The sequence below is a fragment of the Gavia stellata genome, chromosome 2, assembly GCF_030936135.1.
Source record: "Gavia stellata isolate bGavSte3 chromosome 2, bGavSte3.hap2, whole genome shotgun sequence".
Lineage (NCBI taxonomy): Eukaryota > Metazoa > Chordata > Aves > Gaviiformes > Gaviidae > Gavia > Gavia stellata.
The window spans coordinates 53982537-53996990 of record NC_082595.1 but is presented as its reverse complement, the minus strand read 5'-3'; the positions used below and the strand labels follow the sequence as shown (position 1 = coordinate 53996990).

General features: G+C 40.9%; 1 protein-coding gene across 2 annotated transcripts in view; it reads left to right on the top strand.

Moving 5' to 3' along the window:
- NCOA7 (nuclear receptor coactivator 7) overlaps nt 1-14454 on the top strand; it is a 61048-nt gene that overhangs the window by 19144 nt on the left and 27450 nt on the right. The window contains exons 2-7 of one of the 2 annotated variants that reach the window (XM_059828143.1): nt 4734-4813; nt 5669-5776; nt 7178-7279; nt 8318-8443; nt 10762-10946; nt 12406-13439. In XM_059828143.1, coding sequence (XP_059684126.1) covers nt 4775-4813; nt 5669-5776; nt 7178-7279; nt 8318-8443; nt 10762-10946; nt 12406-13439 — 1594 coding nt within the window. In that variant the 5' untranslated portion in view covers nt 4734-4774. Of the gene's footprint in view, nt 1-4733; nt 4814-5668; nt 5777-7177; nt 7280-8317; nt 8444-10761; nt 10947-12372; nt 13440-14454 lie in introns of both variants that reach the window. The other variant, XM_059828135.1, reaches the window with a different exon arrangement.

Genomic DNA, 14454 nt, shown 5'->3' with positions numbered 1-14454 from the left:
GGCACACTGCTGGCTCATCTTCAGCCGGCTGTCAATCAACACCCCCAGGTCCTTTTCTGCAGGGCAGCTTTCCAGCCACTTGTCCCCAAGCCTGTAGCGTTGCTTGGGGTTGTTTAGTGGATGCTGGTCCTCTACCGTGGGAAATCCATGATTTCTAGAAGCCAAGGAGGCTAGATTTCTCTATTTAGATGCCCCCTAAGTGTTTGGTAAGACAGAGATTAATGAGTAAAATGGACTTTTGGTCCAAGTATGCCATTGCCTCTGTTCTCTCAGGCTACTGAGTTTGTTTACCTCGTGTGGGAATCGGTCAGTCCTTTGGCCCCCTGTTTACTTCAGCATTCCTGCTAGTGATACCAGGCGTCTGCCTAACTGATGGCTCGGGAACTGTCAGGCAGGTTCAGCTGTCACTACCAGCACTGCGAAATCTCCCACTGATTTTGGCTGGCAGTAGGTTAGTCTGTAACATTGGTGGTGATGGTATCGTCTTGCAGTGGCATGTCGTACGTCAGTGTGAGCAGCCTGGGATTCTGTTGATGCTTCTTGACCTATTCGATCTACTCTACAGCTATTTACATAATTGCAGAGGTGTAATTCTCCTATCATGCATCAAGGTCTTTTGGATGATAAACTGATTGACCTCTTTGTCATGCTCCTTCAATAGTTGCTTTCCAAATTATTCCTAGGTGACTCTTTTTTGTAAGGTTTCCCATAGCATTGCAAAATGAAATATGAACAGTCTGCTAGGAAGCTGAGTTAGATATAAATATATCAATAAGGGCAGAAAAAATTCTGTTCTAGACCTATCCATTTTCAATAGGCCTGTATTTTCTTGCCTGTTCTCACTTGGCATTCTTCTTCTCGTTGCTCATTAATTTTACTATTTTTACATAATTCTTATCTTACATATTTCCTGAAATCACAGAGAAGTTCACTCCACCCACTGTCCTTTTACTAAAAATGCAGTCTGATCAAATTTGCATTAACACCTAGTCAGTTCTCATGGTTGTACAATCCCATCTTCAGTGTATGTGCAGTGCAGGAAAACTTGGGAGGCAGAACCATGAGTCACTTCACCACAAATGTCCAAGTTCAAAAAGCAGCTGGTGGCATTTATTTTAAAGCCTGTGGAGAGGTGCAGCTCTTCCATCTAGTTCTGTCTGAAAGAAACGTGGTTACCAAGGACTCCATCGCGCCTGTGTGTGCTCTGGGTGCCTTTGGGACTGCTACTAGAGCCAGCTGCCTTCAGATCACGTCAGAAAACGTTTGGCTTCCTGAAGGAGAAGTGAGAGAGGATAAGGGAACTGGAGAAATAGTATGTTGTGTTTTGCTTGCTTTGCCAAGCTTTCCACCCCCTCCACTGTAACCATTTATGCAAAGCATAATTTGTAACCTTGGCCTCGCTACATGTACAGTAAGTGGGGTTAGCAGTGCCTGTCAGATTTAATGGATTCATTGGAATTTTTTCCTCTGAAGGTCTGAATTTTTTAATTTACGATTTTAAAGCTTTATATGTACAATTAAAAATACACGCTAGTTAAGACTTTCCACTATTCCAAGTGATAGAATGTGGTTTGGAGTTGCCAAAGCCTGCCAAGTAGTTATGCTCACTGTAAGGACAGTGTCCAGAACGCCTTGTTGGGTGGGATTTAAAAAAGGAATAAAAAAGAAAAAAGTATCCAAACAAGAAGCGTCAGATTTTGGTTTCAGAAGGCAGGTAGGTTCACAGACTGTGACTGCTTCTTTTGGCCTGTAGCTGAACAGGCTATACAACATACTCTTGCGTGTAGGTATGAAAGAAAAGCCAGCTATCTAGTTGTTGGGCTTATTTAGGATTTATTAATCTTTATTGGCAAAAGAAGGAAAGTATTATGGTTTAGTCTAAACTCAGCTCGTCTTTTGAACTTTTTCTCTTTTACTTGTCTATACAGTTCTGGGGGGTCAACTATGTGTGAGTATCTCACTCTTCTGTATTGCTCCACGGTTGTGTTGGAGACCCTACTAAACGAACAGACCCACAGTCCTGTCCCCCAAGAACTAGAGTGTATTATATCTCTCCTTGCAACACAGTATTTCCGGTTATAACTTTTCACTAGATAGTATTTTTTAGTCTCCAAACTTATGCAGCCAATGCAATTATGAGGACCTGAGAAATACAGGGCGAGAGAGAGGTGTGAGAGAGGAATATCCCCTCCCAGGAACGAGACTGTAGAGGAGAAAGTTGTCTGTATTGCTAGAGTATTTTGTGGTGGTCTTGTGCCACAGTGGCATAGTGGTTGCTGTCATGGCCAGCTCTCGCTCACCATCCCACCTTCCAAAGACAAAGCTTTGGAACGAAAAATGTTTAGCTAATACCAAACACTATAAGCTCTGCAGAGAAACTGCTTTTATTGCATATTGTTGTTCCTTCCATCCACACACAGACTTAAACTTTTTCACATTCAGCAGGCACAAAATCTTTCCCTCTCTCTCTCTACATGTCTCTGGGCTACTTTATTTTTATTTCCCCCTCACCCCAAGGTCTTACTGATGCACATCTAGTTAGTATGAAGTAATTGTTCTTAGCTGTTTCCTACTTTGTGTGCTGTTTCAGAGCTAAGCAAAAGTTAATGTATCTGAAAACTTGTCTACTTTTTGCAGCTAGACCAAATTACTTAACAGAGGATGAAGTCTGCCTATAAACCTTTCGTGTCTCTCTCCAGTGATGGGTTACAGGCAGCTTAGGTAGTTTGCCTGCATGGGTGTGATACATAATTCTAGTTATCCTGAAGTAACTGAAGTAGTATCTCCTGAGTAAGTAGCACAAAGTAGTGTGAACTCACTCATTGTTAGTTGGGGAGTTTCTTCAGTCAGGATTATGTCCATATCAGCAGTTGTATGTGAATAATGGATTAAGGGAACATCCGCTATTTGCCACTTCTTTGTCTGCCATATTGGCATTGTGTTTCTGATGGTTTAATACTGTGCTCTGCTAATGTTGTCATTACCTGTTTTTCCATCCTTCACAATAAACTGCTTTGACTTTGATCAGAGGAAGATGGTGTGACAATGGTGGAAATATAAATGGTCAGAAAAAGGCACCAAGAATGCTAATTTTAAAAGTTTTACTGCGGATCTCCAGTCTCAGAGACAAAATGTCTGAGATCATTGAGTGATGCTCTGTTCCAAAATGCTATCCGGGAAAAGCCAGCATTGTCCTGATCTTCCTCTTCCTACCTCTGTCCTTTATGCCACGTGTACTATCTACATGTACCTAAATTGCGTGTGTTTAGTCCCTGCATGCTTTCTGCCTCTATTATGTTGTGGGAAAAACGTCTTTGCTATCTGTTATATCGCTAACCATGGTGCTTCTCATGACTGCATCGCTGGCAGGTAGTAGGTGGGGTACCCCTGCAGTAACGCCTGGACGTATGTTCAACTGCAGGCACCAGGCTGGGGTCTTGTGAGTCTCTGTTGACTGAATGAGATGGTCTCTGACCGTGTAGCCTCTGGAGGATGCCGAGGCAGCCCCCAGCATTAATGTCGCTGTGGAGATGGGATGGCAGAAGGGTCAGGTGCAGCATGCTTCTGAGCCCCTCCTTTCTTCTTGTGTACATTACAGTGAGGCAGGCGAGTCCTCGCCCTTCGTTTACTATCTGCCTCTTGCTCTCTGGAAATAGCAAAGGTTGCAGCAAAGCCTGAATGTGAGCCAGAAGCCCTGCACTGCCATTCCCTGTCCTTTCCTCCCTGACCTCTTTCTGGAGCTGCCAGCTTGGACTGTGGGAACGATCCCCCCAGGAGGGCAGTGTCTCCCCGCTCCTAGTCCTGGCTGCTGGCTTTGCCGGGCCCAGCCCTGCCTTGCTGAGGGCTGAGGGCAAACTGGCTGGCTGAGTGCGGCAGCCATGCACGGCCTCTCTGCGTCCCGACCACGCTCCTGGAGCTGGGGCTGCGCGCCACCCTTGTCCCCCCCAGGTATGCAGGTCTGGGCTCGGGGTGCGGTGGGTGAGCCCTCCGGGCCAGCGTCACTTTCAGGGAGCTGGGGTTTGTTGGGCAGCAGGTGTCTTCCCTGATCCTCAGCTTTGCCTACCCTCTGCTGTGGTAAGAATTGGAAATAGTTACCCTGCTCATGCTCCTGAGAGCTCACGTGTGCCTTTCAGGTCTTGCAAGGGTTTCTGCAGGTGCAGTGAGTTTTGCGTACTGTAACTGATGGAAAATGTCTTCTGAACAAGCTTTATGCTTTCTGATACTTGACTGTATATTGTATGCATGCACGTTCTGCAGGACTCTTAGCATACTTTTACCTTCAGAGTTTAAAATAGTATATAAATATGATGTACTGGTGGTGAAGTAGTGATTAACCAGTATTTGTTGTGGTCGTACTGATTTAGTATCAGTGCGTACATTCATCTGCTGGTTTCTGCCTCAGTGTTGATTAGCAGCTCATCGCATAAAGAACTTGTATTCAACAGCTGAATTGTGTAGGAATCATGGAGAAAAACATGGGAGCAGTTCTGTATTGATATGGTATCATGTGTACGTGACTCTTGCAGAGTTCTGGAATGACTACTAAACCTGCTGTACTTGATGAAGTTTTGCTTGCCTTGTAATGCAATCTTAAGACCTAATAGATATTTTTGATGTCCCCTCCTGTTTCTGTTCACAGTTGCGATTTGTATGTCCTGTAAATCTCTTTCAAAACATGTTGATGGGCAAACATCTTGAAAGTCAATTACTTGAATAATTTTTTTTCTCTTTAGATGACAATCAAAACAAAACCAATGAAAAGAAAGAGAAAAAAATGGTTTCTCAGAAACCTCATGGTACCATAGAATATACTGTAAGTATTGGTGTGTGCTTTGTTTCATGTCTGCTTTTTGAAAGTGGTGGTGTTGAGGTTGAGACGGAGCCAGTGGCACAAAACTGAATGCACTAAGTGAATACTGGTTGCAGTTTGTACCTATCTCAATAGGGATTGCTCCAAATATCATTGTGTGATGAATATCATGTCCTGAACCACTGTTCAACCCAGGTCCTCTGCCTCTCCTCACAGCTGCCAGTCCTGTTTTTACTTTGGCACCGTGGCTTTTTAGTAGAGTAATAGATTTTGTTGTTCTGAAAAATGCTTCCATTCCACAGTGTTGCTTAGGTCATCAAGTAGTTGGCCTGTGCTTGGTGCTGAGATGATGTGAGACCTCTTTAAGCTGGAGCAGGGTGGCAGTGTGCTGCTGCGGTGGCTCAGTGGACTGGGTCTGCCCAGGAAGTCTCTGTGTCAGCCGGCCAGGTCCCTGAACACCACCCTCCATTGCACAGAGTGACTGTGGAAGGCAAGTGTCCCAGCTGGGAACAGTGCAAATGCCTGACGTGCTGCAGCTGCTGAAGGTGTAATGAACTTCCAGTGTGTGTCCTTTCCCCACTTGCCAGACCAGTTCTAAATAAGGTGGTGCTGCTTTAAAGTTTTCTGAGAAAAGGAGAGAGACATTTGAAACACCTCTCCATTTTATCTACCGTATAGTATGAGAGAATATTTTTTTTTTCTCTTTATCAATACTGGCTTATCATGTAAGCTGTTAAACAGAGGGTGTGTTGAGATCATCAAATCTATTCCCTGCAAACAGTCTGTTAGATGGTTTTAGTTCAGCTGGTGTGCTGAATGTGTTCACTATGGTATCTTAAGCTTCAACTCTTTCTTTAGGCTGGAAATCAGGACACCATAAACAGCATAGCATTAAAGTTTAACATCACTCCAAACAAGCTTGTGGAGCTCAATAAGCTTTTCACACAGACGATTGTGCCAGGCCAGGTAAATCTTTTATGTTTTTTATACCTGAAACCTGATTATTTGCTATGTATTTAAAAGCTTTTTACTACTTTCACATATCTTTTAGGTACTTGGATACAAGGATAATGGACAGTCATTTAAATCCCTCAAAGGGGAGCTCACTAGATCATTACCTGGAGTTGGGGGGTTGGGAGCTTTGTAATTGCCATATCTGACTTTTGTTACTTATTTGCTGTCACTAAAGCTTAAAGATGACTCTGAAGTTCAAGAGGCTAATGTAGCTCTTGCAAGAGAGTCCAGTTCTTGGAAAGCCTAGATAAATGCCATATATAATACATTAAAGAATTAGAGAGTTAGATACAGTAGTTGAAAATGGCTTTTTGTCATTATGTTGGGGATGAGTCAGTCTCCTGCAGGATGAGAAATAAATGGAAACAGACTGTTTTTGGGAGAGTCAGGTAATGGAAATGCAAATGTGAAGGCTAACACATGGTTCATGAAGAGCAGATCTCTGTTTCTTCTTCATGGACATAAAGAGATTGAAGTGTCCAGATTTGCAGATGGGGAAACTGAGGCACAGAGATGGCGTGACTTGCCTAAGAATACCTAGCAGACAAAAGCTGGGTATGCTTCTAAGCAAAATGGTATTATTTTTCTGAACATTTTTACTTTAAACTGTGAACATTTTTTTAACTTTAGGAATATCTTTCTTTGCTCTGACACTTTCAACAAATGACTCTGTGTTTTTATTTGGGGTGGAGGTCCAAAGCCATACTGCAATTTTAGTACCAAAAATCTGGGATCTTCACTGTGAGGGAATGTGAAAGTACAAACAAAGCGTTATATTTTTATATACACTCATATTAGTGTAAGGGTTTTTTCTTTTAATTGTAGTACATGATGCTAAAATGCTGGTTCGTATAAAGAATTTTTTCTTAAATTTGGAGATGCAAGTATGTTTTTGGAAACAGAAAACCTATAGCGAAGTGTGTTAAACTTCTAGCACTAAAAATCCCCCATCTTCAGCAGTGGCCTTCATTTTGGACTGGAGTTTGCTGTTACAAGTTAATGACTGTTAATAGGCGTTTTACAGTTACTTGTTTTGTAGTTGCAATAGTTGAAAGACAATCTGGGATTGTAACTTTAGGGAAAAAAGGAGGTTTCACTCTGTGGAAAATGTTTTATTTTCTTGCCTGTGCTGCAAAACAAAATGTAGAGCTAGGTCCTGTAATTAATTAGACCTGCATGTGCCCCACCATCACCACCTATGAAGAATGACTCTAGAATAAATAGTTTTTAACGAGTGCATTGCAGTCACGAGTGATCAATATTGGGTTGTCTTTCTAGTAGAATGTAGTATTTATAATGAATAACTTTTTGAAGCTTGTGTCTTACTGTTTTGACATCTGTGTTTGTATTTAGATTCTCTTTGTGCCAGAAACAAGCGCTGTGAGGCTGTCTTCTTTCAGTCCTGTTGTGCCTGTTTCTCCTTCATCATCAGATGCTGAATATGATAAACTCCCTGTAAGTTAAACATTGGTTCACTGGTGTTAAACTCGCAAAATAATTTCAGATTCTGAAGCTGAGGTTCAAAGCTGTTTTTTGAGGTTACAGTTCAGACCTTGTGTGTAGTGTGAGTAACACTAATTTTAATTTGCTGTGCTACAAAATTTACTGTATCTTTAAAATATTGCAAACTGAGGGAATTCTATCTGAGTATAGAAACCCAATACAAGTTCAGTTGGGCTCAGAGTCTATCAAAGTGATTGAAAATGGTGTAGTGTGTAGTTTTTAAAGAATATAAAGTTAAATATGAAGAATTAGTGTTTTACCCTGGAGATTTCTATGGTGCTCTGCAGTCCAGAGCCTTGATCCTGCATTGGGATCCTTGAGCATGGAGGCTGTTAGTTTAGTCTGAGCAGTCAGTTTCTTTCTAGATAAGCATATTATGGTGGTACCCATATATAAACTTGTCTTACATAAGCAAGACTGTTGGATTTAGTCTTTGTGAAAGGCCTTGGCATAGCTGATCTTTCATTTTCCTTAGAAGGGTGATTGGCCACGACGATTTTAGGCAGTAGTTTTAGGGAGTTTAGCTGTCTACCTCCTGATGTTAAAGCAATTAGACATTTCAAATCCATAACTAAAGAAAAAGAAAATGGAGAGAAGCCTGGACTGAGTAACTGTTTAACCTTAGTCTTACGCCTCTGTGCCGCCTGCATGGGGCATCACACCAGTGCACTGTGTGCAGATGTCTTCAGTGTAGATGTGGTGGCAGGACTGGCCCTCTCTTAATGACAGTGTCTCATTGGAATTCAGCGAGCTGACTTGCCTTGGCATTTTTTAATTTCTCGTCTGGTATTTGTATGGAGGGTTTTTTTAATGTTATGAGGTTTTTCTTCCGTACAGGATACTATGGGAAGTGTACATACATGACCACCACTTTTTTTCTTCTTAAGCAAAAGGAAAACAATTGGTTGAACCTGGCCTTTTAGTTGCCCAAAATCTAAAAGTATATGGTTCTGGTCCTGTTGCTCTGCGCTGAACTTTTTCTTTTTCAAGGATGCTGATTTGGCAAGAAAAGCATTCAAACCAGTTGAGAGAGTCCTGTCCTCTACTTCAGAAGAGGATGAGCCTGTGGTTGTCAAATTTTTAAAAATGAATTGTCGTTACTTCACAGATGGTAAGGTAGGTGGAACCTGGCTTTTGGGAATTGTTTGAGATTCTTTAAAAGCAAAATCTGTTTGGATAAGTGAGCGATGAATACTGGGAAAGTCTAATGTGCTCCATGTTTGTAAAGAATGTAAATGTTATGGTGGCTTTATTGGTTTATTGGTACTGTGGTAATATGCTGTATTATTTTGTTCTTTCAGTTGTTTAATCTGTTGTGATAATTGCTTTATGAAAGAATAGCTCTTCTACCCATCTTCATTCCCTTAGCATGTCTTACCAGAATTATCTGTTTAAGAGCGTATTGCTAGATACACAGAGAAAACTGCACTTTAGAGTTATGACGTGTCAGGATTAGTTGTCCGGTTCCATCAAATTGTGCAACAGCTTGATAAAATGAGCACATACCTGTCTATTTAATTTATGACTTTAAGCTAGCTTTTAACTGTTTCCAGAGCAGTGTTTCCAAATACATCTATGTTGCTTCTGCACTTTCTAATGAATCTCATGCACATCCTAATAAAAAGATAAATATTGCATGATACAACCTTTTCTTTCTTGCAAGTGTTCTTGTAACATACGTGTTCCTACTGGGACTGCAACCCTAAATTTTACAGCAGCTGTTTTAGAAGCAAGGGCACAAAGCTTGGGCAGTATTTTAACCCTCTTTTCTTCTCAAGGTTGCAAGACACTGGCTTCTTGAACTGTCTACTTTGATATATCTACTCTTGTTGACTCTGGTTTTGGTTAGATATCTGCAGGTTTGGGTTTTCAAGGTCTCTGGAATTTATAACACTGGAGATGCTAACCATTTTAGTTTAAACATTTTACCCTTAGTCCTGACTTGGAAGATGGATGTGTTTACACCTACTGTTTTTGGCTTCTTTTTGCATCGAGTGGATGTAGACTGTATTTAACCACTCTGCAATTTTTCAGTCTGTTATTTTGTAGAAAGTAATAGAGGGCTACTTGATGTCTCGCATGTAAATTAGGGCAATACTGTCACTTTGTTATGTGATGCTTGCTAGGTGCAGAGGATACAGATTGCCAATTTTATGGCTGCAGGACTGAAAAAGTAATGTGCAGTCAGAACAATCAAAAGTGGGACAGCTTCTTTGCCAGTGTAGCTAAAATCCCTTGTTGCCTTGCTTCCTGCAGTGGCTGGGTAGGAAGTACAGCCTACTGATGTATTGCTCTTCTGGCTAAATAGATTCATATACCTGTGGGAGAAGCCTCTGTACTTGATCTTGATTCTTTCATCCAAATGCAAACCAGGCACGTGTATGTGAGTCATACAAGAGAAGTAAATGGGAAATACATACAGGCTTTGCTTTACAAAGGAGCAGGCACACATGTATTCACTTGCCAGTGCCAAGGCATCAGCTTGGCGTCTCCCTGATTTGAAAAAAAACAAACCAAGCTTGTGGTCCTTTACCTGCCTATTTGTTAGCCTACCTTGGCTTGCCTTACAGATGACCTTGGATAAGTAATAGTATCTATAGTGTAGGTCTTTCCTGTTGATCTGTGGCTCCTATTTGTCAGATGTCATGATTTACACACAGCTTCTGAGTTGGTCTGGTAAATACTGTAGCTCATCTGGAAGAGAGGGTGCAGGAGCCAGACATTGGAAATCTCCTTTTTAAACCTTGAAAAATGGTCAGTTGCCATAGGTTGAATGCAGAGTAAAGGCTGATGCAGCCTCTTATCGAATCCATGGCTAGAGCATGTTTTGAAGAATTAAATGTGTCTTCTACAGCTGTGCAATATATGCTTGGATCAGTGATGGAAGCTGCTTCTAGATCAGGGAGAAACTGTTTCATGTCTGGTCCCTATATATAGAAGGTTTTTCGCATGTACCTCTGGGAGAGTAGATCAAGGGAAACTAATGTAGCTTAGCATAGTACCCTGACATTTCCATGAGTACGACCACCTTCAAGCGTGCTGGTTGCATATAAATTCATGTATTGCATGAAGGTGGCTGCACCTAGAATAAAATGGTACTTTTTTTTTTTAAATCCACTAACCTATTTTGTCTGAGATTGATTAACAATCTGCAGTTTTAGCTTATAGCAGCCAGCACTGAAATTCGAATAGTTCAGATGTTTTTCCTTATCAGCCAGGAATTTGGGTGTCACTAAACAATGTTTTTCTTTACTCTCCTTATAACGTCTGCCTTGATGCAATTGGAAACCAAAACATTTTGTTAGCAAACGTTGCATGAGGGGTATAAAGAGGCAGGAGAGAGGTTTTTCTTTTCAGGATAGTAGCCTAAAATCCAATAACAAATGATAAGTGAATTACATGTGATATGCTAACTCTTCCTTCTCCTATTTTAGGGTGTAGTGGGAGGAGTCATGATAGTAACTCCAAACAATATCATGTTTGACCCACATAAGTCTGATCCTCTGGTTATTGAGAATGGCTGTGAAGAATATGGGCTCATCTGCCCCATGGAGGAGGTTGTCTCAATAGCACTCTACAATGACATCTCTCACATGAAGATTAAAGACGCGTTGCCATCGTAAGGAGTGTTCTTCCCTGAACTTAATGGTTACAGATTTTCAGTAAGGGTCATGGAAAAGGAGAAGGGAGAGTGAAAGGGAAGAGTTTTAATGCAGCAGAATAAAACAAATCAGGGAAGGAAAGTGTCAGCAAAGGAATGATTCGCTTGTATTGTTGTTCTGCTTTCTTTTGAGAACACTTCAGTGGTAGTAAAGAGAAATGGGTCATGAACATGAGAACCAAGGTGCAAAGGAGACCAGTAAAAACCAGTAATTAAAAGCATTGGTGGCATGCTATGGTTGGGCTCTTGCACTGACCCATCTCTGGGGGTATTTCAGTGGACGTGAAGAGGATTAGATTTGGACCGTTTGTTGTGTTACCAGGACTGTTCTGAGAGGAGTATTTAAAATTTTTGAAGATAACAGCACCTTAACTGCCATCTTCAGTACTTACAGAAATACCAGTCTGTGGAATACTTCCACTTCAGAACCAGAAATGCATTGGTAGTTTGCATTTATAATAAATAATAGACTTTTTGGGGTGGGATACTTTCATTTATCCGTGGTCTAGGCACTGCTTATATATTTGTTCTAAGCAAGGTTTTGTCTGTATAGGTAGCTCCTGTTTGATCAGTGAAATTCATCTACTTCCCTCCATTTTCTCATTTCAAGAAAAACTTACCAGATATTTGTGTTACGCTTATTACTGGAGTGTCTAGTAACTTCTTAGTAACTTTTGGGTGATGAGAATCTTGTATTCTCATTCACCTCAGACTTTTTAGCAGTAATGAAGAGCTCAAGTTGTATGTTGTTAAGTTTTTAAGAATTTTCCATTTTGAAATGTTTTATGATTGTCCTGCTTTAAAAATAAATCTTTGGGGAAGACTGCAGTCAAAAAGTACATTTGATTAATGGAGAAAAATAAGAGGAAAAAACCCCAACTCTGGTGCCTGTTACTGTTTTGCAGTAAACGTGTTCAGACAGGGTACGGCTTATCTCCAATTTGCTTTCTTCTCAAAAATACATTTGTACTGACTAGGGAAGCATGGATGGTTGTAAAGGTTGACTCATTGTCAGGTGTGGGAAATAACAATATTAACATGGTATGAATGAAATTCCAGATGCTAAATACATGTCCTATGGTTTTTTGTTGCTGAACGTCTCATGACTTGCACGTTGTTATTACATGTGTACCATTTCTTCACCCACATGGCATATTCTGCCAAGTGGTTTACTCATTTTATTTTGGTATTATCCTTTCAACATTTTTCTCCATTTTCTTTAAAGTCACTTATTTCCGTTGATGTATGTTTATTTTGGAGAAAGTAACTTTTTGTTGAGTTTCAGAGCTTAAGTTGGTATATTATTTATTTTTTCTTTTCCATTTTTTTTCTGTTTCCATTTTGCTTTTAACATCCTATGTACATCCATCATTTTCCCTGACAGTGACATACCAAAGGATCTTTGTCCTCTGTACAGGCCAGGAGAATGGGAAGACCTGTCCTCTGAGAAAGATATCAATCCTTTCAGCAAATTCAAATCCCTTAGCAAGGAAAAGAGGCAGCAGAATGGGGATCCATCCATTGCTCTGGATGCCAGACAGATAAAGCCTTCAGATAAGGAAAAGTCTGCTGATTTTGAAGTTCTTCAGTCATCTGAGAGTACAGGCTCAATCAAGTCAAAGTCAGTGGAGTTTCCCAACAACATCACTGCCACTGAACATTTAGAAAAGTTTGCTGTGGATCCATGTGCCAAGGAGCCCTCTGGGGAAAAAAATGATTCAGACATCAAAACCAAAGAAAAATCCCTTTTGGGAGAAGGGGAGGATGACTTCATTGAGCTGGAAAAGACGTCATCTCATATGGATAGAGGGTTGGACAGGAAAACCTCAGTAATGGAAGGCTTGCTGGCTCACCCCAGGGAGTTGGGGAGAACTAAGCAGCAGGTAACCAAACCCACTACAGAAGTCCAGGAGCACTTGACAGTTGATTCCTTGGAAAAAAAGGACAGTGTTGAACCTAAAGCTGACTTAGACTTAGAGCTGTGTGAAAAGCAAGATGTTATTCCAGAAGTAAACAAATGTATCAGTTCCCCGACAGGTAAGGTGGAGACTGCACTGGACACTAAGAAAGAGCTAGAGAAAGATAAACTTATTGAATTTTACCTCAATAAAGATGGGAATGGGTCTCAGTCATCTGAAGACTTACACAAGGCTGAAATCCAGAAAGGTGAAAACAATAAAGCAATTGGCATAGACCTTACACTTAGCTGTTCAAAGTCCCACGCTAATGAAGTCCATACAGTTAAAAGTATGGAGCTTGATTCCTGCTGTGTTGAAAGAAAGGCACCTTCATTAGAAATCAGCTCAGCAGCAGCAGAGGAAAAGGATCTGAAAGAGTCTGTGGGCTCTTCATTAGTACCAGCTGTAGACAAGACCTGTCAAGAAACACAGTTAGACAATCAATCAGAAATCAGACTGTGGCTGCTGCAGAAAATTCAAGTGCCAATTGAAGGTAGGTCTCTGGTTATCCTTGTTTCCTCTGAGCGTTGGACAGCATTATGACGGTAATCTTTGAATTGATAGCCTTCCGTTCTAAATTTCCTCTTTCTATAATACCTGGTCTTTTTTTTACTCTTGTATATTACATTTTTATATTATCTGACATCTTGAAGAAAAAAAAAAATAGCTTCAAATTCCGTAAGCTTCTAGTTTGATAAGTAGCTTGTGTGTTCTTTCCGTATTCAGTGATCTCTGTTTATGTAATCGTCACCTCTGTTTACTGGCTTTAAGAAGGACAGTGAAATGTCATCCAGTTGCAGTATTGACAGGGGGCACACTTCATGGCCTAGGAATTGTCACTCTGTATTGGTAACTTCTGTTGCTTCAGTGAAGTCTGTCAGTATATTTCTGATCGTATCCAAAGTAGTAGTGCCTTGCTGTAAAGGTGGGGGGTACCAAAGTATTCTGGACACTATTGGCATCTGTCTAGTGTCTTTCATGTTATGGAAACCCTGAAAGAAGTGATAAATAGGAATATATGTAGAGTCTTATTGACTGATCATTTTATCCTGATTGGTAATTGGGTTATTATAAATAAAATTCAGGCTGTTACTGGAAAGCATATAACAACATGAAATTTCAGTCTGGATAGTGTGTACACATTCCTATTTCTGCTACAGCCCAGTGCCTCTCAGCACTAGTCCATCCTGGAGTGCTTGTGCTTCTCTCTTGGTACTTTAATGAACCAGTGGACATACCCTTGATTCAAGGGGGATGAGGCAACTTCATTGTGATTGAGGCTATAGTTTAATAAGCAATTTTTTTTGTCACACGAGCAATTTAATGAACTTAAACTGCTCTTATGCTTTACCCTGTCTTGTGCAGACAGAAGGTGTTTGTATGGCTGTCTGACCGCCAGAGTTGAGGAACTGATCGGGCTGTGTGTCTGTGTGTAGGGTTACCCTTCAACTGAATAGGTTTCCTGGACCCAGTCAAACACTGTCCACTTTACTTGCCTGCTTCATGTT